This window comes from Microtus oregoni, unplaced genomic scaffold, assembly GCF_018167655.1.
Source record: "Microtus oregoni isolate MIOR12 unplaced genomic scaffold, Mior012 000036F_ref0000092, whole genome shotgun sequence".
Lineage (NCBI taxonomy): Eukaryota > Metazoa > Chordata > Mammalia > Rodentia > Cricetidae > Microtus > Microtus oregoni.
Genome location: NW_024543095.1, coordinates 22,954,629 through 22,979,918, shown reverse-complemented (window position 1 = coordinate 22,979,918; position 25,290 = coordinate 22,954,629). Strand labels below are relative to the sequence as shown.

At 36.0% G+C, this 25,290-nt stretch overlaps 1 protein-coding gene across 2 annotated transcripts in view; it reads right to left on the bottom strand.

Moving 5' to 3' along the window:
- Nucleotides 1–25,290, bottom strand: part of Nipbl (NIPBL cohesin loading factor) — a 158,828-nt gene that overhangs the window by 48,179 nt on the left and 85,359 nt on the right. For both annotated transcript variants that reach the window (XM_041631035.1, XM_041631036.1), the window contains exons 10-16: nt 21,870–23,444; nt 10,909–11,091; nt 6,346–6,543; nt 6,042–6,113; nt 5,869–5,958; nt 4,040–4,143; nt 1,872–1,958 (exon numbers count right to left, since the gene is read on the bottom strand). In XM_041631035.1, the coding sequence (XP_041486969.1) occupies nt 1,872–1,958; nt 4,040–4,143; nt 5,869–5,958; nt 6,042–6,113; nt 6,346–6,543; nt 10,909–11,091; nt 21,870–23,444 (2,309 nt within the window). The remainder of the gene's footprint in view (nt 1–1,871; nt 1,959–4,039; nt 4,144–5,868; nt 5,959–6,041; nt 6,114–6,345; nt 6,544–10,908; nt 11,092–21,869; nt 23,445–25,290) is intronic.

Sequence of the window (25,290 nt, the reverse complement as noted above, 5' to 3'; positions counted from 1 at the left end):
TATCAAACAAAAACTCAAAATTCTCTTCTTTAACTAGTTAACAAAAGAAGGGCACTAAATATAGATCCAATGAGAATGGTAGCAGGTGCTTGCAATCCCGTCACTCAGGGTGAACCAAAGGGAATGGGAAGTTGAGGGTCAACCTAGGTTCTATGAGTCTCTTGTTTTAAAAAACATCGCCATCAAAATTAGTCCGTATAGATATATTTAATAACCCTTAGAATACAATATTTTTCTGTGGATTTTATTTTACATATATCACTTAGAGACCCCATCTATTCTATAACAACTTTCTCATGAGATAAAAATTCAGTGCATGGCTGGGTGGTGGTGGTGCACACCTTTAATCCCAGCACTTGGGAGGCAGAGGTAGAGTAGAGGCAGGCAGATCTCTGCGATCTCTGTGAGTTCAGGGCCAGCCTGGTCTACAGAGCTAGTTCTAGGACAAGCTACAAAGCTATACAGACAAACTCTGTCTGGAAACCCCTGCAAAATTCAGTGAATGCATTAAAGACAGACATATATGTATATAGATTGTGTTTATACAAATGAGAGCAATATGCAAACACACATAAAAATTAAAGATTTTATCCGTGATTTAAAATTCAAAAGTGTTAAATAAGTAGTTATTGCTAGATGAGGATATGTTTTTTAATGTTTTAGAAATTTTCAACAATAAATACACTATTTTTGTAATCAGGCCCATTTTAAAGACAGAATGTCCTTATACTGCCACGACTAGCCTGGAACTTGCAATTCTCTTGTTTCAGACTCTTAACTGATGATTCAGTGCTTTAGCTACAGAAACTTACATTTGTTTTCATTGTTTCGCTTAAGACAAGTCATCTTCCACCTCTCCTTAAGACAAGGTTTCTCGGTGTAACAGTCCTGGCTACCTTGGAGCTTGCTTTGTAGAGAACTCACAGAGATCCACCTTTCTTTACCTCCCAAGTGCTGGATTAAAGGTATGGGCTACCACTGTCAGCATGGCAAGGCTTTTTGGATGTGTGTATACATGTTGATGTGTGTGCGCACGCATGTTTGCAGAGGTCTAAAGTTGATGCCTTCCTTGATCATTCTCCACGTTACTTACATGAAGCAAGGTGTCTTGCTGAGCCCAAATCTTGCCAATTCTAGGTAGTTTCATTTGCCAGCTGACTAAGAATGTCACTGTCATCTCCCAAAAGGGGGAAATTACAGCAGTCAGCACACTTGCCTGGCTTTTATGCTCATTCTGGGATCAGCACTTTGGTTTGGTTCTCAAGATTGTGGGGCAGGTACTTATCTACTGAGCCATCTCCCCAGTCCTATGGCAACATTTAATTGACAATGCATGTTGGTATCACTAAAAGTGAAATTGCACTAGAAATGTTAATCAACATAACTACTAATATGTGGTAACAAACTAATGAAATCTAGAATCTGTTTAGTGAGTAAAAGTTGTTTACGAAAAAATTTGTATCTTAATGTTCTATAGTTAGCTGTAACTGCCAACTTGAAACAGCCCAGGAACTCCTGAGAAGAAAGTTTCAATTGAGTAATTGTCTTTTCCATGGTGGTTAACAGACATGTTAGTGAGGGATGGTCTTGATTATTAATTGATGGGGGACCCAGCCCACTGTGGGCATACCATCTCTAGGCAGGTGGTCCTTAGCTGTACATGAAAGCTAGCTATGCATGAGCCTGTGAGCAGGTTGGTAAGCAGCACAACTCCATGGTTCCTGCCTTAAGTTCCTGAAGTATAAGATGAAATAAGCCGCTTCTCCCCTGTGGTGCTTTTGGTCAGAGCACTTTTATCAAACCAACATAATGAAAACCAGGGCATTTAACAACACCAGGGGTAAAGTTAGTAACACAGGTCTTAAACTTACATGATTTAACAAAGTAGAAAGCTTTGATCCATCCTGAATATTTTTCTCCAATATATTTAGGACTTTCACAGTTTTATCAGTTGAAAGCTAAAAGGAAATGTAAGTTGTTATATCACTCACTGGTAAAAGTTTCAAATTACTCGAGAAACAATCTAAGTATTTATTTTCTTTAGGCTATGGAATATAAAAACATTATCACTCTTTTAAATACTGGTAGAAAACAAACTTTCCTCTCTAGAGCCTCTACTCAATTCTGACGTAATTACCTCCTTTAAAGACAGATAACTGAACCCAGGATGAGCACACATGCATGTGCATGGCTCAGAGCTCACCTCACACCACTTATCTAGGCAAGATTCTGATACACACACAACCACGCATTAGCTATTAAAGATTTCACCCATGATTTAATTATCATTCAGTGCCACACAATCCAACAGGCTTTAAAAATTCAACACGGGAAAAAAAAAATCCAAGTATTCTGAATACCAAGCATGAAATTGTGAGTGAAAAAGTTAGGAATGAGAAGAAAAGTTGCTTTACTTAGGAATTGCTTGTTACTTATGCTTTATTCACTTAACAGTATTTCTTTAAGGTCCCTAGCATGCTGGTAGGACATGCACACAAACTAGCCATAAAAGCCAAATAGATCAAACAAGTTTGATTACTGATGCTGGATTATAGAAAATTGTTCCTCTGTAAACTATTTTAGATTATCTTGAAACATTGACAAAATATCTATATTTAGTCAACAGTTAATGAATTTGCCTTCTGAAAGAGAAATACCAGCTGTAATGTACTTACTGAACTTATAAAACAAATGACCAATATTTGCACTGGTATCTCAAAACTTATTGAGATAGTCTTACATACAAAACGAATCAGTATCTCTGTATATAGTATTATCAATACAAACCAGAAGTCCATTAATTCTTTATTTTTAGATTCACTGACTTTTATTTTATGTGTTTCAGTGTTTTGCTTGGAAAGGGGGGCACTGAACTCCCTGAAACTGGAATAACAGATGGCTCACCTGCCATGTAGGTGCTGGGAACTGAGCACATGTCCTCTGCAGGCGCAGTGAGTGCTCTTAACCATCTCTCCAGCACCCACCCCTAAATTTTAATGTGCTTATTTATAAACGGAGAAATCCCTGGTTCATTATCTGATATTTCCAGCTTTAAAAGTCAACTTCATGGCACACTGATAATTTAGAATGTAGGCAATATTTGAACAAAACAAAACAAAACAAACAAACAAACAAAAAAACCCAAAACAAAACTGGAGTTCAATACCAGGCCCCACAATGGAAGGAGAGAACCAGTCCCTGAAAACTGCCCTCTGCCCTAAACATTCATGTCACAAAGCTTAAGAACTTTCTCTAAGCACACATAAAATAATCAAATAATAAATGCAATTTAAAATGTAAAAACAAAATAAAACCACCAAAATATTTTCCAGGCTATGTTAAAATTATAGAACTGGAAAATTAAGTAAACAGGCTTAAGGTGTTAGAATCAATTCCAAAGTAAAGATAATCTTTTATTAATTTTTATCCAACTAGAAGGACAAGGCATGTAGACCAGGAAACTTAAGACTAAGAGTAATACCTCTGTACTAGAGACTGGTTAGATAGGGAGGGAAGTCTATGCTGACTGGTGGATGACAAATGCAACGGCAGACCACCTTTGGATGAACAGCTGCTGCTTCTGTTTGAACTGTCACACCAGAAATAATGTGCTATGCATTAGTGGAATGAGACACCTCACTAACATGGACTCCCAGGAAAGAGAACTGACCAAAGCCTACGGAAATGAGACTATAAATGGAACAGCAGTTAACCAAACTCGGCCACCTTCTATTAGTACCAGAAGTGATGCTACTGTTTTATAACCCAGGACTAAAACAACGCCAGAAAAAAGTCTAATTATATTTCTACACAGAACAATGTAAATACTTGAAAAAGTGAAAAGTCAGAGTCCATGATGATAATCTGCACACCTCTTTTACCAGGAGTTTTTCCTAAGACATAGTTCATTTAGATGCTTAGATGACAATCCTGAGTTTTCTTTTCAATATGTTCTTAACTTTGTAATCTGCCTGAAAACTTTAAGTTAATTTCACATGCCATGTCTTAGGAAAATCAGAAGTTTACTTTGCTGAAATACCTTGTCCATTATACCCATGGCTTTAATCTTAGCAGATTCGCTCCCAAGTTCATTAAGCTGATGCTTTCCTAACAGCAGTTCCTGAGGGATTTCATCATCATCACCTGAAAGTCAAACCAACCAAAAGTAGTTACGTAAAAGAAAGAGCTGAAAATGGTAAGTTAATAAGCTTTTAAAAATAAAATTTGATCACATATATAAAAAACCCTGAGGAGTTTAAGAGAACTCTGTAAACCCCATAGAAGCCATAACCAAAAATAGCAAGGGTGAACTCCGAGTTCTACAAAGGGAAGACAGTGGTCCTGTCTTTACTACTGTCGAGATAGTGTTGACACTTGTCAGTCATGCTCTCTGCCTCAGAAAGCTGGCCTGGATGAACTAAGTTAACAATATTCAATGCCCTGTGGCTTCTGTGTGGGCTCAGCCAGTAGGGTACCCTGTGAGAGGACCAGAGAAGAGAGTGAGATCAAGCTATTTATAACCTCATTCTTTTCTCCACTCTCCTCATCCAAAAATTACTACTTCTTTCAAGCAGGATATAGTTTTTTCCTATTGAGTGAGTTTTAGAGAACTCCATTTAACTCTTCTTTTGGGTAAAGGGGCAATAAACGGTTCCACAGCTGTTAACTCTGGGTTCTGGCACTATCTTGTCCAATACTTATAATTACTCTTTTTTTTAATTTTTTTTTTTTATTTTCGAGACAGGGTTTCTCCGTAGCTTTTTTGGGTTCCTGTCCTGGAACTAGCTCTTGTAGACCAGGCTGGCCTCGATCTCCCAGAGATCCGCCTGCCTCTGCCTCCCGAGTGCTGGGATTAAAGGCATGTGCCACCACTGCCCGGCTATAATTACTCTTTTTATATATAATTAATTTCTTTGGTAAATAATTCTTCTACATAAAAACCTAATTTGAGAATTCCTGTTCTTGTTTTTGGGATTCTAAACTATATAGAAGATAATTTCTTAGCATAGAATTAAAAAGTTTTAGAAAAACTAAAACATACTCTAAATAATCAGAATGATACTTAGATTACAATTCTTAAAAATGCTTTAAAAAGTCAATACCTTTGAAGGTGTCCGCATATCAAAAGTATTGTGATCTGTAAAGCTTTTACATCAACATCAGTGAGGTCGCATATGATGTCTAAAAGTAGGACAATCAATACATATTTTTTTTTTTTTGAGACAGGGTTTCTCTGGGTAGCCATGATTGTCCTAGAACTTGCTCTGTAGATCAGGCTGGCCTCTACCTCAGAGATCTGCCTTCTTCTGCTTCCCAAGTGTTGGGATTAAAGGCGTACGTCACCAAACCCAGATCAATCAAATATTCTAATCGGTGTTCTTTAATGGGCTATGTTTTATTTACAGATATAATTTTGTTTCTTATCAAACTATATAACATTAGCTATAGTACATTTTAGCTGGTGCTTCATTTTATTTTATATATTGAATTTTTGTTCTTCATATAAGGGGCTCTGGTATTATGTATTTTAGCATCTAATATCCTTACATAGTTGACTGCTATAATAAACAAACTGATAAGTTGATTCCTATTTCTGCATGTTTCTCATTATCTAGAGAATGTTCAAGAATGACCTGCAGAGCTATTTCATTACTCTACCCTGTTGTGATAGCTATATTCTCAGGGACTTAAGATAATTTGGAGCCTAGGTTTTGCAATAGTTTTAGTTTGAGAACATGAACTCATACTAGATTTCAAGTTTCTTGATAATTCAGATCATGACTATTTTTTAGAGTAATTTGCAAAAAATAAAAAAAGACACAGACAAAGGGATAAACAACAACAAAAAACCCTATAATTTGATTTTACCAAATGCAGTAAAATCCATATCTTCTAAATTATCCAAAATATTCTCTATTGAGGCTGTAAATCTCTTAAAAGTTGAAGAATCCATCATTTCTACAAGAAAGAAAAAGACGTTATGTTCATATTCCAAGTAGGTAAGTAAAACTGAAAATCACACAGCTGAAATAAAATGTTACCTTCGGGTGTTAATTTCGGTTCATAAGCTTTCCTTTTCTTTTGTTTTTCTTTTTTCTTCATTTTTCTAGCAACTAAAATAAACAAAAAGAAACACTGAAACTCAAGAGTGATAAAATATTTCCACTTGTATTGCCAGTTTCTGAACATTAATTCTTAAACAACAATCACTGTAAATATAAAAATACTTTTATTTTAGTTAAAAATTAGATGTGTTAATTAGCTATGACACGATAAAAATGTTCTTTAAAGTTAGAACCCAACACTGAAATCAGTTTTAGAAATCCACTGGAACTGATGAATTACCCTCACTAAGGCTGGGAGGAGGAGAGTAATCTTCCATATCAGAATCTGATGGACTTCGGTTTCGGTAACGACCGCCACCCGAGCTCCTTCTTCCTTCATGTGAGTGGCCAGTTCTCCTATGATCCCCAGAGCTTCTTCTGTCACGTTCTTCGTATTCCCAAGCTTTATCGTCATCCTTTTTATGCCGTTTCCTAGAGGCTAGAAGCAAATCCCCATGACAAATAATTTACCTCACTTTAAAAGACTGTCAAAACTTGTACTTTACAATGAACTACATCTTCATTCTGAGGGTCTATAAATTCTAAAACATTTATCTAGCAGAAGATTAAATTTTGGTAAAGAGAGGATACCATGAATTTTAGCATTATTTAAGCTAAAAAAGAGATTTTTACATGAAGCTATTAAAGCAACAGGAAGGTTCTGAGAATGAAAACACAGTGTACATTTCAGTGAAAGGTTTCAGCACATCAGCAAGGATTATATAGAAAATTCAAGATTAATTAAGACTTATAAAACAACCTTTATTTAGAATTTGGTTAAAAAAAAACAACCAACCACCATTTATATTTTTTGGGGGGAGAAGGGTTTGGGGAGAAAATAGTCAATTTTGAGATACTGTTACAGAATATGAGTAACCAAGTATTTCACCAATCAACAGCTAAGTTTATACTTAACTTAGCAATAAATTCCAGAGACTCTGATAACCTAACATCACAAACCTACAGAGATAGTATATATCAAAACTGCAAACACTAATACACTGAAACAGTTCTCTGACAATTGACGAGCTAACTCAAGAAAAGTTTCTAAGCTTATGCATGCTACATAAGCATTTTTATATGGTACCTTCAAACTTCCCCCCATCTTTCCAAAGCATAGATGCATTCTGCTAAAATCACCAATACTGACAGGAGACTGTGGCAAACAATTTCATCTGACATAGCAACTAATGTATTAAGTTGAAAATGATTCTGAGCTCTAAGAAAGCATTACATTACAGTAGGAAAAATGACAGTTCTGCAGTGAAAGCTAGAGGGCAGTGCGAGCAAAAAATACACACTACACTTGGTTTTCAGCACAGGCACCACCAGTTAAAAACAGGTAGGACGGATGTGTCTTAGGACTATCACAACAGCATTTAAAAATATTTATTTATTGTTACTCTGCATGTGTATGGTTATGTGCATGTATATGTGTAGCTCAGAGGGCAGCTCTGGAGTCGGCTCTCCCCTCCCACCTTAGGTGTGTTCCGAGGGTGAACGTAGGTTGCCAGCTTGTGTGACAAGTGCCTTTTCACAGATGAACGATCTTACTGGTTCCTACACCAGTTACTATAGTGACAAGTTGCTGGTGACAAAGATAACTCTCTAGTTCGTTGGATTGTTTTTAAAAAGCCTTTCCTCCTGTCTGGTTTCTTTCCTGAATTCCTAACTATGATCAATATACAAATTTTCAGACAGCTCTCTTGAACACACTATGTGGCTTAGATTTAAGGCTGTCAATCTGGCCCGTACACCCTATTATATTTGTGTTAGTACTACTAGTGTGGACAATAAATGTTTAAATCTGGTAATCTTAACCCATATACAGCCATCATTATTCCTACTCATGAGATGGTTTGTTTCTGTCAGATTGGACAGAAAGGGGTCATTTGGTCTGAACTAGTTTGGGGACAGTTTTGTCACAGGAAGAGTTGTTATTAAGAACGACTGTATGAGAATGAATATATTCAAATCTTCAATCATTTCCTTCATAATTAGATACAAATTTGATTTGGCTATAATGAATGTGAGGAAGGCAGGCCCTCCTTTGCACATTTATGATTAGGGTATGCTCTAGAACACCATTTAAACGAGTTGTCTCATTTATTAGAGAAAGTGGGAGAAATCTGCTGAGATGGGTAATGTGTTTATATAATACTCACTAAATGCTAACATGTCAACAGTTACTGAATTGTCTACCAAATAAGGATTTGGCAACTAACAAACTTGCTCAGAAAGAAGCATGCTATAATGTCAAGTATAAGACCTTATACGTATGAACCAAAACTATACAATCTATTATACTCTTTCTATATTTTAATTAATTTCAGAGAAATCTATACTTGCCTTCAATTCTATCACTAGAAAACACATGATAAATCTTGTGGTTATTAAAAATTATACAGTTTGCTGCACTCATTATTCTTTATAGGCCTTAGAGCATCTTCATGTCATACTCATTAAAGTTTGGGTAGTTTGGATTAGAACAGAGTGAAATAACCTAACCTCACAATGTGTGGCACATTATGTATTCCATGAGGTTAGTAGGGTTGCAATTCATTGGCTAGCTTGTCCTTTATTTTTCTCTCTGCTCTAGAAGGAGCACAACTGAGACTCACACACGTAAAGTATGGACTCAGTGTTCTCTACCTCCCCTTTCCAAATTTAAGCGCCAACTCTCTCATATCTGTTATCTCTCTATCTTTTCTGGGCACTAGTGACCTTATCATTATTATTATTTTTTAAAACAAAACTATTTCGTTAAGCTTTAGATTTTAGTAAACTTTTTTGAACTTAAGGGAAATCTTAAATTTCACAAAGTCTACCTCAAAGTAACATAATTCTTCCAACCACTGTTCTTGTGATACTTTTAAATTTTGTACCATAGTATCTTTTGATTATTGTTATGACAACATGACAATTGGGTTCTTTACCAAATTACCAATTTTTATAAATTACCAATTGAACACCTTTCACCACTTGAACCAGCAGGTTCTTGTTTTATACTTAATTAGACTGAAATAAACCAAGTAAAACAGTAAGCTACTTGGACATCTTTTTAAATATCCAGAGAAAATTTCCTTTTTCCTAGTAGAGGTTTGAAGACCAATTTCTCTCAATATTAGTTTCCAATATATTTGGACACAGCTATAATGGCATCCATGGTTTTAGAATGAAGCTTTATGCTTTCATAAAATGAGACATCACCCGCAACAGAAAGGGGGAAAAGAAAGGAATTTTGTCTGCATTGATGACAAACGTGTGGCTCTGCTCTTCCTTATTTTACAGTCAGTGAACATTTCTGCTTATGTCACCCTTCCACTATTTGGTTATTTCATAATCCTTACAAACTCAGCAATGCAGGCAGTCACTAGCAAGCAACTAGACACAAAGTGAAATTTATAATGAAGCTGCAAGTAAGGAATTTAGAAATGGTGAAAGAATAGGGGGAAGGAGAAGGAATAGACAAATAAAAGGGAGTGAGTTTCTCGGCCACCATGCTTCCTTTCTCTTATTTTTTCAGACTAACCATGTCCTTATATCACCAGAATGTTTGATATAATTAAAAAAAAAACTTTAGTCATTTTAATATACTGTATTGTTAATACATCTCATAATAATACAAATTATAACAATCACACATGTCATATTATCTTGTTGTATATTTCAATTTTAAAACTGTTAAAATTTGTTCATTATCATAGTCTACTGCTCTAGCTGAAGAGCTCACAATTTTAAAAGGATGAATAAATGAACATTGATTAAAAACTTTGGAGGAGGTGAAGAGCTTCCATCGGCAATATACACTTAAAAATGGCAGCATGCATCTGTCCTTCCTGCCCTTGCTTGTCACACCTCAATCTACAGACACTAGGTGGAAAAGGTAGAACACACTGGTGGTCTTCCCACTTCTTTTGGTCATTATGACTAAGTCAGTTGGCACACAAGTGAAGATCTCCCATAGTCTGTTTCCACTGAATGCCGTTTAAGTCAAACAAGGTTGCTGACCCCTCTTGGCTAGGCTCAATTCTCTTGCTCCAGAAGAAGGAAGATAGGGATAAAAGAGAAGAACTTTTTCAGTGGACCAGTAGGAAGACAGGCGAGGTATAGCAAGTCTAGTGCAAAGACAGGTGATCACAGTGTTGTAGAGAGGTAGCTGTGTAGTGAAGAAGCCAGCTCTGGAAAACAGTGAAACAAGGGAGGAATTCCAGGACACAGCTGGGCAAAACGGAGAAGCCAGGTCCAAACCACACAGATAATCCACAATGTGGCTAAGCCATTCATAATTTAGTGATAGTATGGCTTTAAATATTTCTTTATCTGGCTATCTCCTACGTGTCCTTCCGGACTCAACTCAAGTGTCACCTCTTCCAGTAAGCATTCTCCGAACCCCCACTGATATTGATGCCAATGTGCTCCCACAGCACCCTGCATTCACTATTACCATTGTACTACAATTATTAATCACATATTTCCCCCAACAGACTGAGACTGTGAGACAGGGGGTCACATTTTTATTTGTAATTTTATTTCCAATGCCTAGTATATATCAGGAGTCCAATATAGGTTAAATACAAATAGACACATACTTGGTGTTTTCTGTTACTAATTACAGCTCATCTAAATTGTTTTCTTGGTGCCAACTGATCTCATCTTTCATATAATTTTAAAGCATAAAGAAAAAAAATCTTACTATACTAGGTTATTAAACATTACGGTAACTGTGCTCTTGTTAACCCCCAAATTATGTGACACATATTAATCTGCCTTTAATTCCTAAAAATAGTTAAATGATACTTACATTCAAAAGCTTCATCACTATCATTATCTTCATCTGAACTGATTTCAGCATATTTTGGCTTTTCATTAACTGTGCTACGCTTGCGTTTGTTCATTTTCACACGTTCACAAAGTGGCATGGTAGATTCAATTTCTGCCAGGAGTTCGGGGGGCAATTCTTTTAACACTGATTGATCTATACTACCTATTAATGAAAGGTAAAAAAGAAATTTAAATCTGAAGATAAAATTTAACCAACTTAGCACTATAAAAACAAATCTTTTTATATTTACAACACAAATATTAACCCTAAACACAAAAATTTTATACATACATGTATATATTTATATAACCTCAAAAATCAATGTTATTAATGTAATAACAAAATTAATGTAATAATAAACTTAATTATATAGTCACTTTTCCTAAAAGGTACTGGCGTCTTGTACATGTTGGGTAAGCACTTGTACCACTGAGTTACATTGGCATCTCTATGTCATAATTTTTTAAAGACTAAAGTCTTTACTAGGTCTAGGGCAGGTTTCCATAGACTGGAACAAAAGCAGATCTTCAGTACACATGGTAAGTCGGAAGGCACTTACCACCTCCTTATACTCCGGTATAGTTCTGACAGTTGCCTACGGTGACTGGGTAAGAGCTTTATAGATCTTTACCTGCCACTTTCTATTTGAGAAGCAAATTAGTGCCTTTAGAATCACAAAAATTTCTTTGTAAGAACAAAACAGTGAACATTTTAAATATGACAAGAGTCTGGAAAGTAGGATCAATAAATCAAAATATTTTAAAATGATTACAAATGAAAATAGTAAATGAATTCAAGCCTGTTATGATAGTTTCACATTTTCCAATTAAAGAGTAATGACAGAAAAATCTATCAACAAAATATACTGAGAATCATTAACACCATATAAACCTAGAGACATAAAACATTCACATAGTTTCTATGAAGAAAATATTTGTTAGTATTATTTTGACTACTTAAAATAAAGGCAGAAGTAGCAAATACTATGTTTTTCAAGACAATTTACCTTTGAGGACTAATAAAGGTGACAATTTTACCTAACTTTACTTACCTATGTAAACCTTTGTGTGGAAGACTAGAATTGATGCCTTACATAATAGATTTTATAAAATGGAATCAAATAGTTCCTTAAGTTTACAGCAGGAAATATCAGCAACTTGTAACCAACATTAACACTACCTCTTGCAACATTCAAATAACAGTGCTTACATTAAAAAAAAAACAAATCATGACAGAAAAATAAATGGGTATTAAGATATATTTCCCAATCCCAAGAGTCTACATTATTTAAGATACAGAATGAAAACCAATTTTGAGAATATACCCTTTGCTGTTTTGAAGGTTTTACTCAGTCTCACAAAGGCTCTTCAAGCCTTCTCAGTCTTCTGCTCTGCTATGGACACAGATGGCAGGGTTCTATGGAAGACACAGGTCTAGTGACTGAGGGTGAGCAGAGGACTCAACCAGGGACTGAACTTCCCAGTGAGTGGATATTGAGAGCTCGTGAATGCAAACCCGAGGTCACAAAAGAGGTTGGTGTATGTTTGAGCACTAATTTGATAAAAATAAAACGACAGAAAATTGGGAGGGAAAACTACATACTTTTGGCAGAGCCTCACACATTAAGTCAAAATAGCAATCAAGTGAAATGTTACTGGTTGCCAGCGTAATAAGAAAAAGGATCTGTGCATAAGTCAGGTCACAAGACACGGTCTTAATTTAAGGGAGAAGGACACAGCACAAGTGTATAAAGTTGCCTTAATTTTGCTTAAGAATGTAGATGTCTTAAACGCTGCCAGGAAACCTAATCATTGTTCAGTCTTAAAAAAAAAATAAAAGAAAAAGAAAAGAAAAGAAAAAAAAGGGAGGGGGGATGGAGAGCTACCAGCCATTTATCTTGGCATCAGAAGAGTTCTCAGGGTAAACGGTCCTCAAAGAGTTTCAGCAGTTTATGCACCACTGTGTCTTCTTTTTAATTTCCTAGTCATTTTCTCTTTAACATTATTTTTATGTAATGTGAGTATGCATGCACACAAACAGAAATATGCATGCCACAGTGCATGTGTGGAGGTCAGAGGACAACTTTAAGGAGTTGGTTCTTTTCTTCCACTATTTGGTTCTTAGGGATAACACAGGTTATCAGGTTTGGTAAAGGGTTGTTACCTGTGGAGCCATCTCACCAAGTCGTTACCTGGTAACGTTCAAGCTGTGACTTAGAAGCAAGTTACAAAATAGTTTTATGGTTGTCCTTTCTTTGTTTCTTTCTTTCAAGTAACTATGGAGCTCTGGCTGGCCTGGAACTTGTTACGAAGATCAGGCTGGTCTCCAATTCACAAAGATTCATCTGCCTCTGTCTCCCAAGAACTTTTGCTGGAAGTCTTATGGTCCTGAGATTATTTTTTTATCAATTCAAGCTCTGCTTCCGAGGTACACACACACACACACACACACACACACACCATTTTCTGACCTGTGCACACTCAGACTCTGCTAATACAACAAGTAGTCTTCCAACTTTTTAGCAATACCACTGTTGAATATTATTCAACAAAATAAAAGAGCTACACTAACGATTTTTAGTTTCGGCCACTATACCCTTAAAATGCCCCCAAAGAAGAGTTGATCACATTGAAAGATAACTACAAAAATTGTTGGTACTGAAACAACAATAATATTTACTTACAGTCATTTACAGAAAAAGCTTGCAGGCCTCCTCCGATCCACATCACATATACTTAGTTAAAAATGAAACAGTCACACATATCCTATCACTAAACAATCTATAAAGTTTCGGTCATCACAAAATCTTCTGTTTTTTGGGGGAGTTACTGGGTACTGAAACTAGTATCTTGAGCATGTCAAGCATACGTTCTTGTAAAGCAGTTTACTTAATGAAGACAAATATCAAGGGATTAGTTGACTTGTACCATGAAAGAACAATATTATAAATGAAACAGGCAAAAGAAAACCCAGGGTTAGCATTATAGTTTTAATTTTGACATCAACATTATAAAAATTTCCATGTTCAGTTGCCAAATTACTACATGGAAGACTGTAAGAACTTGTTTTCTGGTAAGTAATGTAAATGACAACATACTACGCGAGACAGAAAAGTAGAAATTAGGGATTGTATGACCTTTTCCTGCCATGTACATATCATGACAGTAATGAAGTGCAGCAGGAGCATCCTAAGAACACATTGCTTACAAACAATAGACAGATAAAGACATTTTAAAATTGGATTGGCTGCATTCCTGTATATACAGTACAGCTCTTATTACAATATCCATTTGCTCCTCCTAACCATACAGAGCAGAAGAAAGCTGGTTTTTCAGTTTTCAAAAATGAACATACAAAGCTTTGAAAGGTTCTTTATTTTCCAAAGTTTGGATTCCACTACTTCCAGTACTATAATTTATATAAGTAAGTTTAAATGAGAAATTCAAAAAAATTGAAACATGGGAAGACAGAGTATTTGTTGGAAAAGGTAGGAAAGCCTGCATTTAGAATACGTGTTTTATAATCAAGTAAAATTTATTGTCTTGTCAGTTGCACAAACTCTTCAGCAAGGCCACATTATTTCTTTTAGAATAGGGATTTGTGTATGTTAAAGTTCATTTCTTTCACAAAAGAACATTTTTTTATGAGAGTTATTTGCTAACCCTTTCTGTCATCAAATATGCGATGGCTAATATTATCAACCTGACAAGATCTAGAATCAGCTCTAAGACAAGCCTCTGGGCATACCAGTGAGGAATTATTTAGAGCAAGTTAGCTTCTAGTTAATCCTCTAAGGGAGTGACTTGATTGAGTAAATATGAGATGGGAAGACCCTTCCAAGATTTGGTAGAGGCATTCCCAGGTCCTGGACTATGTAAGAAGGAATAGGCTAGGTGAGCACCAGTATTCCACGCTCCCTCATCCTGAAGGCTACAATGTGACTGGCTGCTTTAGTTTGTGTTATGTTGACTTACCTGCCATGATGGACTTGAAATAAATAAATCCCTCTTCCCACGTAAGTGGGTTTGGTAAGAGTATTTTATCCCATAACAGAAGAGTAACTAAGACATATAAGATGCCTATTTCTGCATATCTGAGAACCCTACAGAAACTGTGCTGTGGGGTGACTTGAATTACAAACTGTTTAAGTAGTAAGAATACCTTCAGTATATGTTCATCTCTCTCATTGTGGTACTAAATTGAACCTATAGCCTCAGCTATTCTGGAGCAAACACCACACAGAGCTCAATCTCCAGCTCAATCCATTTAATTTGTATGAAAGTCTCTACTGAACAAATCTCTTTACATTAATAATAATTACTGCATATAATTTGACCAAAAATTTCCACAAATGGAAATAATGGACACAAAACTTCAAAATACTCTTCTAAAATCACACCTAACTAGTAGATACACACATGAAAAACTCTATAAAAAATATTCTCCCAACACTTTCTACAGATATTATCAACACTAAAGTCTTTATGTGAGATTTTTGAAATGAGCATCATGAATCTGCTAAAACGAAACCAATTTCTATTGTGGTATTATTAAAGATGCTTAGTAGTATGATTTATAGTAAAGAAAACAGAATCCTATTCCCTAGTTCAAGAATTCAGACTATGCTACAAACTCACTCAGAAACAACATTCTCCACAGAAGCTGAGCAAAGCATAGTTCTATTAAATGAGACTGGTAAGGGTGGGGTAAAAAACAACACATTTTAATGGTAGCACATAGTAGTTCAACGACTACAAATGATAACGTTTTGTAGTACTGATGCTGAGTACTTCTAATAAGAACAACTATCATCTGATCAAACGACACTGATTACATCATTGCTAGTCAACACTCCTACCCAGAGAAACTTAGATTTAAAAAGACAGCTCAGTCGATAAAGCTCTTGCCAAGTAAGTGTGAGGCATGCTCACATCCCTGACACCCATATAAGAGCCACATGGGGCTCATCTATCACACTAGTGCTTAGAGGAGACTGGCTAGCCAGAATAGCAACAGGTGTGACATATTTCAATACGGTGTGACAGCTAGGTACTGACCTGATGATATTTGTAACTGCATATAAGATGTTGAAAAAAGTTGGTATTGACCAACAACGCCGAGAATCATGGTATTGGCATGATGATAATGTTTGAAACTATGTTGAGAGAGGTTTGATACACCCTGTAAATGTTGGGCTTTAATGCATATGTTAAGAATTTTAGATTTTGATACAACGTAAAAGATTTAAGAGCTGTTCTATACTAGCTAAAGAAGCATTCTCAACTCAGGCGATTCTCTTCTCCTTTAAATAGGAGACTATAGCCTTTGGGAGCACAATTATTCATAAATATTATAATTTATCCTGACAAGAAAGTATGGCTCTGAGATACAGAGCCCAAAAGGTATCTCTCTCCCTTAATCTTTTTTCTTCACAGAGATCAGCAGTCAATGACGGGTTTGAAGCTTCTTCTTCTTAGATGCCTAAGACAGGAACTCGCATATATGTATGCTTGCTCCAGAGAGGGGAAATTTGGGTAAATGAAGAGGTCTTTGCCCAAGCCAGGCACAACTGTCTGTTCAGTTGCAGAAGCACAGGTTTTATTAAAATTAATAAGAAAGAATGGATTGTAGGCCCTTATTTCTATATGGTGTGACAGCCAGGCAATCAAGTCATAGTTCCCCACCCAAAGTGGTTAGGTAACCTTCCAGACAGGCTGTTGCTACCCTAACAAAAGGTCAGGATGTTGCTCTGCTCCTTTCTTTGTAATCTGGAGGATGCCTGAAAAGAAGTAATAATTCAGCCTACATGACAGAGCTAGATACTGACCAGGAAGCTGTGACAGAAAGCACAGGTAGATGTGGACGTGACTAAAAGCCATTCACCTGGTTACTAGGAAACAGAATGCTATTGATTTTCCCCCTCAGTTTGTGTCTTGATATATAAGGCTGTTTGGGGAGTAAAGCAGAAGAATTCTTCAGGATGTGAACTCAGGATTTCATGAGGGATCTCTGAGAATCTCCCTCCCGATAAAGCCATGTGAGTTGTGTCTTTATTCCTGCGCCTCCACGCCAATCAAGAGAGATAGTTTATGTTGGGGTCTGGTCCAGAGAAATAATTTATGGTCCGGGCTAGCACTGGACCCCGATAAATAGGTGAGCAACTTTCAGGTTCAGTAAGAAACCATGCCTCAGTAAATACAGCGAAGATCCATTACAGCAGACACTTGATATTAACCTCTGACACCCACACCAAAGTGCACACACATGAGCATAATAACAACCCACATACACCACCACCAACAACAAAGAGAGATGTCCACACAAATAGTAAAGGATATTCTTGGAGACACTAAATCAAGTAATGGAGAATAAGGTAACTGAGAGAAATCAGAGGGAGGAGAGGCAAAAAAAAATTTTTATAACCTTCCCTTTTAAAAATAGTTTTGTTTCAAAGATTTAAAAATTTTATTTTTGTCCTTTTGTGTGTTTCGCTTTCACAGATGCATGTGCACCATGTGCATGCCTGGTGCCTGTGGAGGTCAGATGATGGCATCAGATCTCTGGAGCTGGAGTTATGGATGGTTGTGAGCCACCACGTGGGTGCTAGGAATTGAACCTGGGTCCTCTGGAAGAGCAGTCAGTGCTCTTATCTAAGGATCCATCCCCCAACCCTCTAGTGAAGACTTTCTGAGGTAACTTCTGAGTATCTATTAAACTGTTAAGGTCTATGTAAGGCAAGCTAGCTATCATGCCACTTTTAAAGGATCATTTCATTATTTAATATTTTATTTGTAGATATACTCTATGTAATATTCTGATAAAACAAGTATTTTGGCATTTTCTATACTGATACAAATTTACGATATTAAAAGGTTCTCCTTTGTATCACAGGAACAAGAAGATATGCTGAAACAAGACTGACATGGAATCTACTGTGTAATGACTACAACTCAGAACAAGGCGGAAGGAAAGTGAACACACAGGAATATGACTAGGTTTCTTTTGTATTCTAACAGAAGTCAGGCAGCTGGCAGGGCAAAGAAAGTTAATACAAAGTTTAGAGAACAACAATTTGGAAATTAAGTAGATCTTGTTATAATGTAACTTGTGGGAATGTAAGAGATCACTATATACTTTTCCTTGTTTGCTTTTTTTTTTTTTTTTTTTTTAAGACAAGGGTTCTCAGTGTAGCTCTGGCTGTCCTGGAACTAGCTCTGTAGACCAGGCTGGCAGCGAACTCAGAAATCTGCCTGCCTCTGCCTCCCAGATGCTGGGATTAAAGTGTGTGCCACCACTGCACAGCTTTTTTTCAGTATATACTTTCAACCTATACACAAAAGCCTTTTCTGAACATAACAGCAACATAGTCACAATTCATTTATTAGGCACTTATTATGTATGAAGCAATACACAAGATATTAAGTCTACATACATATTACCTCACTGGTCAAATGTAACTATCAGTTTACATTCAATACCCTCATATAAAAAATTAAATTATGTCAGTAACCTAAATTAATTTATGCCTCTCTATTCATTGAAAATTTATTGGCCTAAAGCATATCTAAAGAATTTCAAATTATGCTAAAGAGTGAGTATTAACTATATAAACATTAAAGTAAAATATTGGAGGGTAGATTTTTATGGTTCTTTCAACAAAGGAAGTTACTAAGAATTTCTGTGCTAGGACAAAAATTAACTATAAAAGTATCCCAGGAATAGTCAGACTAATTCTTTTACCTAACTGGGCTTCAACTACAAATAATAATAACATACACAATTGTCTAATTGTGTCAGCTTAGTAACAGAGATATAAAACATATACAAAAATAGAATGTCACTAAAAACAAACAATAGATGCTGATTCTGAGACATAACCCACACTCCCCAGTCTAATGTACTGTCTGGAAGTAAATCTGAGAATGGAAAGATATTCCTACTAAAGTCCTAGCTAGGTGAAGGCTGTGGTGCACACCTTTAGTCACAGCACATGGGATGGGGGCAGGGTCAAGTATATCTCTGTGAGTTTGAGACCAGCCTTGCCTAAACCAGCTCCTGCCTCCTGAGTGCTGGATTACCCTCCAAACTACATTCTCTGTAAATATATTCTCTGTGGGTTCCAGGATAGCCAGGGCTACATAGTGAGACTCTGTCTCAGAAAACAAAATATCCCCAAAATTCTGCAGATTGTAATCGCAGATCTATTAATATATGTATACAAATAATATATATATATACACACAAATATCCTCATCTCTCTCTCTCTCTCTCTCTCTCTCTCTCTCTCTCTCTCTCTCTCATAGGTAGATACCTAGTCTATTTATTAGTATACTTATTAGTATGACCATATCAAGCATATACATATAAGAAACATGCATTAGCATTAAAAAGATGTGGAAAAACCATGCAAAATAACAAAACAATTTGGAGTTTGAATCTTTGTAGTTTGTAGCTCCTTCTCAGCAAGTGCCTTTGCCCCCCGAGCCTTCTCACTGGCCCCATAATATACTCTTTTTGCTTGCTTTGTGTTTTGAAACAGGTCTTGCTATGGAGTCTTGGCTGTTCTAGAACTCACTCTATATACCAGGCCGGCCTACAGGTCACAGAGACTTCCCTGCCTCTCCCTCTCCTTCTTTGTATAGGATATCATATCTAGTTTTGGTGGCAAGAAACTCTTTATGTAGACCAGCCTGGCCTACATCTTGCTGGGATCCTCCTGCCTCTGCTGCCCAGGTGCAGACGGTAGAAACACAGGCTTGCACCATCACACCCACCTCTACACACCTCTTAATGGTCTTTAGCAGCTGTAAAGGACTTTGTTAAAACAGAGCTTCAAAAGCGAGGCAGTTGACACTTTCCACCTTTCTACTTACTCTATTAAATTATATACATATTCTTATTTTAAAATTTTATTTATTTTATTGTGTGTGCTTGCATATGTCCATGAAGTGTGTATAAGCCTGGCATGCTTGGTTCAGTATTTGTGTAAAGAAAGTAAACACACACTTAGGAGGCAGAGGCAGGCAGATCTCTGTGAGTTCGAGACCAGCCTGGTCTACAAGAGCTAGTGCCAGGACAGGCTCCAAAACCACAGAGAAACCCTGTCTCGAAAAACCCCCCCCCAAAAAAAAAAGAAAAAAAGAAAAAGAAAGCAAACACAATTTATAAACTTAGCTCTCTCTTTCTACATGTAGATTCTGGGTCTTGAACTCAGGCTGCCAGGCTTGCACAGCAAGCACCTGTATTCTGAGTTTTTTCACTGGTTTTTCGTTTGTTTGCTTTGTTTTCTGAAACAGTAGAGCTAGTTGGCCTAGAACTCACTCTGTAGACCAGGATGGCCTCAAGCTCACAGAGATCTGCCTGCTCCTGCCTCCTGAGTGCTGGATTACCCTCCAAACTACACTTTCTGTAAATATAAGATGTCCTAAAACCTTCAGTGAGAATTAAAGGAAATCTTCACCTATCAAACAAGCAAACAAACAAACTTCATTTAAAAGAAACAATTCTTGTGCCAGTCATATACTCAATATCACTTTGTATTAATTTAAGAAACAATTGCAGAAAGACACATTCAAGTTAAATACCACCTATTAGTTTTCTAGTTCTGACTGCTCTAACAACCCAAGAAGGGCACAGATGATAGTGATTCAGAAAGTAATCTTCATTTTTGAGAAACAAAAGTGAACGTTTGATATGAATCTAGAAAAAGTAAAAACATATTTGCCATAAGTCACTTTGAATGAAGAGACTTTATAATACTATTTTCCTTGGTAGACAGCTGCAATAGTATGCTCCGAATAGTCATAATTATACCCTCCTCTTCTACTATACTGAAATGTTACACAGTCGAACTCTGTGATGATACAGATCTTCTCTGTGCTGAACAATATAGTCAATAATCATACTTGACTACAGAAAAACAGATTTTGACATTTAATTTATGTTTAATTTCAATTAAAATAGCCAAAAAGGCTACTACTACCACACTGGACAGTAATTTTAGATTTCATATATTTGTTTATAAGTATAAATTTAAGTTTTAAGTGATGGTCACAGAATGAAAACCTAAAATTAAACAAACATTTTGCTTTACTGCCTTCAGAACTATATTTTATTTAGATTGTATTATCAGATTAAACCCAGTTTAAGTAGGTCTTGCCACATGGAACCATTAAAAAAAAAACACCAAAACCAAACCTGTATTTCAAACAGTTATACAAAGAAATAAGATTACATTTTCTTCAGAAACTGCAATTATATTCTCAGCACTTAATTTTAGTCGGGTTACTAACTAGAGAACTTAATTCAGCAACCATGCAAAAATACACCAGCTTCAACTTCACAAACCAACAATTTAAACCAGTTTTAGAAGGAAGCACCATTCCCTACCATTTTATATTCTTAAGTTACAAAACCTATTTGACCAACTGCCTCCCCAGGAAAAAACTTTTAAATAATTTTATAAATAATAAAAATTAAAATGATTCATTAATAATTAAAACATAAAGTCTACAGTGTATGACAATTAAAAATCATAAAACTTGTTCTTGCATGCCATAGATAGCTTTATTGAGCTGTTTGAAACTAAGTACTTCATTGAATAGTGTATCTCTATAGTCAAAACATCTTCTTAAGTCTAATGTCTACCATAACACATCATGCACTTGACTAACAAGTAATTTTCAGAAATACCGGAAAGCACAGAGAATGTCTTTCTATACCCAGACAGAAAGTAAAATTCATGACTGCTATGACTAGTTGAAGTACACTGGAAGAAAAGTTTACTAAAAAAATTTAATTTATATTCCTGAAAATAATTCACTGCTGTCTTATATGAATACTGCATTTTCATGTATCAGCATGATATGATTCAGTTTTAAAGATTTTTATTGCTTATATTTAGCAAACTTAAAAAACACAGTGACAGGGAGTCTTCTTACCTTTATTTGACTTGGATGGCTTATTCTTGATAGACTTAAGGGAGCTTCTTGCTTTATCCTCTCTATCTTTAATTAGCTTCTGGACATCATCCAGCGACAGTTTTTGCAGAACAACTACAGGCTTAGCGCCTTTGTTTAGATCTTCAACTAATCCCATTTTTTCTACTTTGTCTTTCTGCTCTCCTTTCATGTCCATTTTCTTAGTTTCCTGAGTAATATTGCCATCTTTATCCCTCTTGATTTTTGGAATGACGAAATTTTTCAATGCACCAGACCTGCCCCCCAACAAATAGCTTGGAAATTCAGCCTTATTGTCAGTGTGCGCTTTATTACTGTCTACTTTACTTCTGTTACCCTCTGTCCTTTTGTCATCTTTACTATTTGGTGATTTAAAACCAGGTCTTGACTTATTAGTATCTCCTTGTTTTACACGAGGACTATCTGGTCTTGATTTTTGTTCCCCAGGAGTTCTGTCCCGTGAGTCCCCTGATTCATGCCTGTGTTTTCTTTCTAGCTTCTCAGGTTTTGAACCATCAGATTTAATGTTATGTTCATTTCTACTAGAAGATCTCAGTGTTTCTGGTCTTCGAACCCTTGACTGATCCCCCCGATGTCGTTCTGACTCACCCCTGTCGTCTGATTTCTGTTTACTATCATGGTCACGTCTTAATGACTCAGATCGCCCATCAGGTCTCTGTTTTAAGGCTTCAGCTCTTTCTGATTTTAAGCGAGGTGAGTCAGATTTGATATCCTGTTTATGCTTAGACACATCGGGCTTTTTCTCTGTTGATGGCTTTCCAGCATCCCTCCTATTTTCATGCCTGTGTTTTGGGGTTTCTGGCCGGCCTTCACCCTTTTGCTTTGGAGTCTCAGGTCGTCCATCACCCTTCTGTTTTGGGGTTTCAGGCCGACCTTCACCCTTTTGTTTTGGAGTTTCAGGCCGGCTTTCAGCTTTCTGCTTTGGGGTTTCAGGTCTTGATTTTGTTGTTTCTGACCTGGTATTGTTTTGTTTGTTGTCATTTGGTTTTGTGTCACATAGTCTACTTTCATTCTGCTTAGGCTCAACTACAGTGCTCTCATTTTGTTTGGATTCTGCAGCTTTGTTTTCATTCTGTTTAAGTTCTTCTGTTTGGGTTTCAGTTTTAGTTTCTAACTTACTTTCATTTGACTTTGTCTCCACCAGTTGGTTCTCATTTGGTTTAGATTCTGACAACCTACTTTCATTTTGTTTCGTTTCACTTTTGGAGAGCTCAGGATCAGACTTTTTTTTAGGTGTCTCAGGATGGTTTTCTGGTATAGACTTAAGACTTCCAACAATATCTTCCTGAAGAACAGAACTGGGTGCATCATTACACTGTTTGATTTCTTCAGGCTTTTTTATGGAGTCTGAATCCTGAGTAATAGAAGCCTGAGAGTCCACTCTTCCTGCCTGATGAAGATCAATGCTAACCATTAATGCTGGCCTTGACCCATTTCCCGTAGAACCCGTCTCCTGAGAAGCTGGTCTATTACCTCCTGTAGCACCCCCAGCCTCCTGTGGGTAAGAATCTTGTTTTCTTTTTTTCAAAGGTTTATCTGAAATTTAAAGATAAATATTCAATATCAGTAACAGATATAGTCTTATCTTACTAAAAACAAAATATATATTTTTTAAAACAGGATGACTACTTTTAAAACTAAAATTTGAGATCTATATGCTTCTGAACTTCAATAATTAATATATTATATCAACAATAATTCAATAGCATTTTGATTACATAAGTATAAGAATACAAATGAATAGAACTTGTAATACACACATTAGTTTATATATAAATGACCCAAGACTAGCTATAAGTCATATTTTCACCTTAGATTATTTTATTATTAAAACAAGAGTCCTAACTTTGCCAAATACCATTAAGAACACAATCTTTTACTACATCTAATAAGACATATAAAAATAAAAGTAAAACGTAGATGCAGTTGTGTCACCAAAGAAAAGCAAATGATAGAGTAACAAAATACCCTGATTTTGTCATTATACTTTAATCCAGAATTCACACTCTTCAGATGTTAATAACAGTGCACATGGAACTTAAAAGCTAACACACAATGTTAAAAATAAAATCGAATAAAGAAGTTATATTATAGGCATTCTCAGAAACGTGGCACTTTTTTTTTAAAAAAAAAGATAAATCCTGTCTTTCTGTTTGTGTGTTTGAGACAGGGTCTTGTTCTATACCTTAACCTGGGCTAGAACTTATAACTAACATAGCCCAGAGTGGCCCTGACCTCTGGCTCCTCCTGCCTCAGTCTCCTGTGAAGGAGATGATAAGCACTTTACTCAGATAAATTTTGTGTTGAGCAACTTTCATGGACAAAAATGTCTTTGGGCTTTTCATTCTAGTGGTTTATATTATCGACCACAGGGGGGAAGAAGAACTACAGTATTCTGAAATATAATAACATGTTTATACTAACCCAAATCTACTATAGTAGACTGTGAAGCACTTTTTAGCAGCTATGCATTTCTGTTTGTTTGATTCTATTTCTAACTCAGAAGATTTCTGGTTCACTGTCTATGAACTGAATCTTCAGTTCTAAAAACAGTAGATTCGTAGTACCTTGTAGATTTTGTCTACACAATTTATTGCCTGAACTCCCTGACTATGTTTTAAAGTCATTTTTAGTTATTTTAAGAAGAGAATCTCTAGATTCTCTGATAATATCCACTATTTGGGATACACCATTTAAGTTAACACTGTTACAAGGTAAAAACTTCACAGCAGCGGGTGAGACATCACATCATTATTTTACTGTAGCAGAACAAAATCCTGAAAACATTTTTAAAAGTTATACTGTGTATTTTATATACCAAATTTCATTGTTTGACTCTCTTAAGACAGAAGGAGCAGCTCATTCCATTATAAAGTCTAATCAAATGTAATGAAAATGTACTTCAGGACTCAGTGCTTGCCTAGAGTGCACCACAGTACAAGTTTGATCTCCAGGACACCCCCGACCCCCAAACATACAATCTGCTCTTTCTGTTACACAGAAGTAAAAAACATAGTCATGCATACTCCACTTCTAAAACAACAATAATAAAATGTTATCATTATTATCATTACATTGTTTTCCCAAGTTCCAAATAATCTGTCAGCTAAGAGAGCCTTTAACTCCAATACCTGAGGAAAAAATTCTCAGAATACTAAAATTATATTTATTGAATCCCTTTAAAATATTGTCACAAAATTTTTAGTCTTGCCATATACCACATAAAGCAATTCCTAGATTACAAACAGAATGTCTTTACTAAGATTATCCCTTAATCCTTTATAACAAATACAAAAATTCATACAACTTAAGACTTCTACAGTTTCAAGGCAACAGATTTTTGTGAATGTCATTAAAATAGTAACTTAACCATATTTTGAAA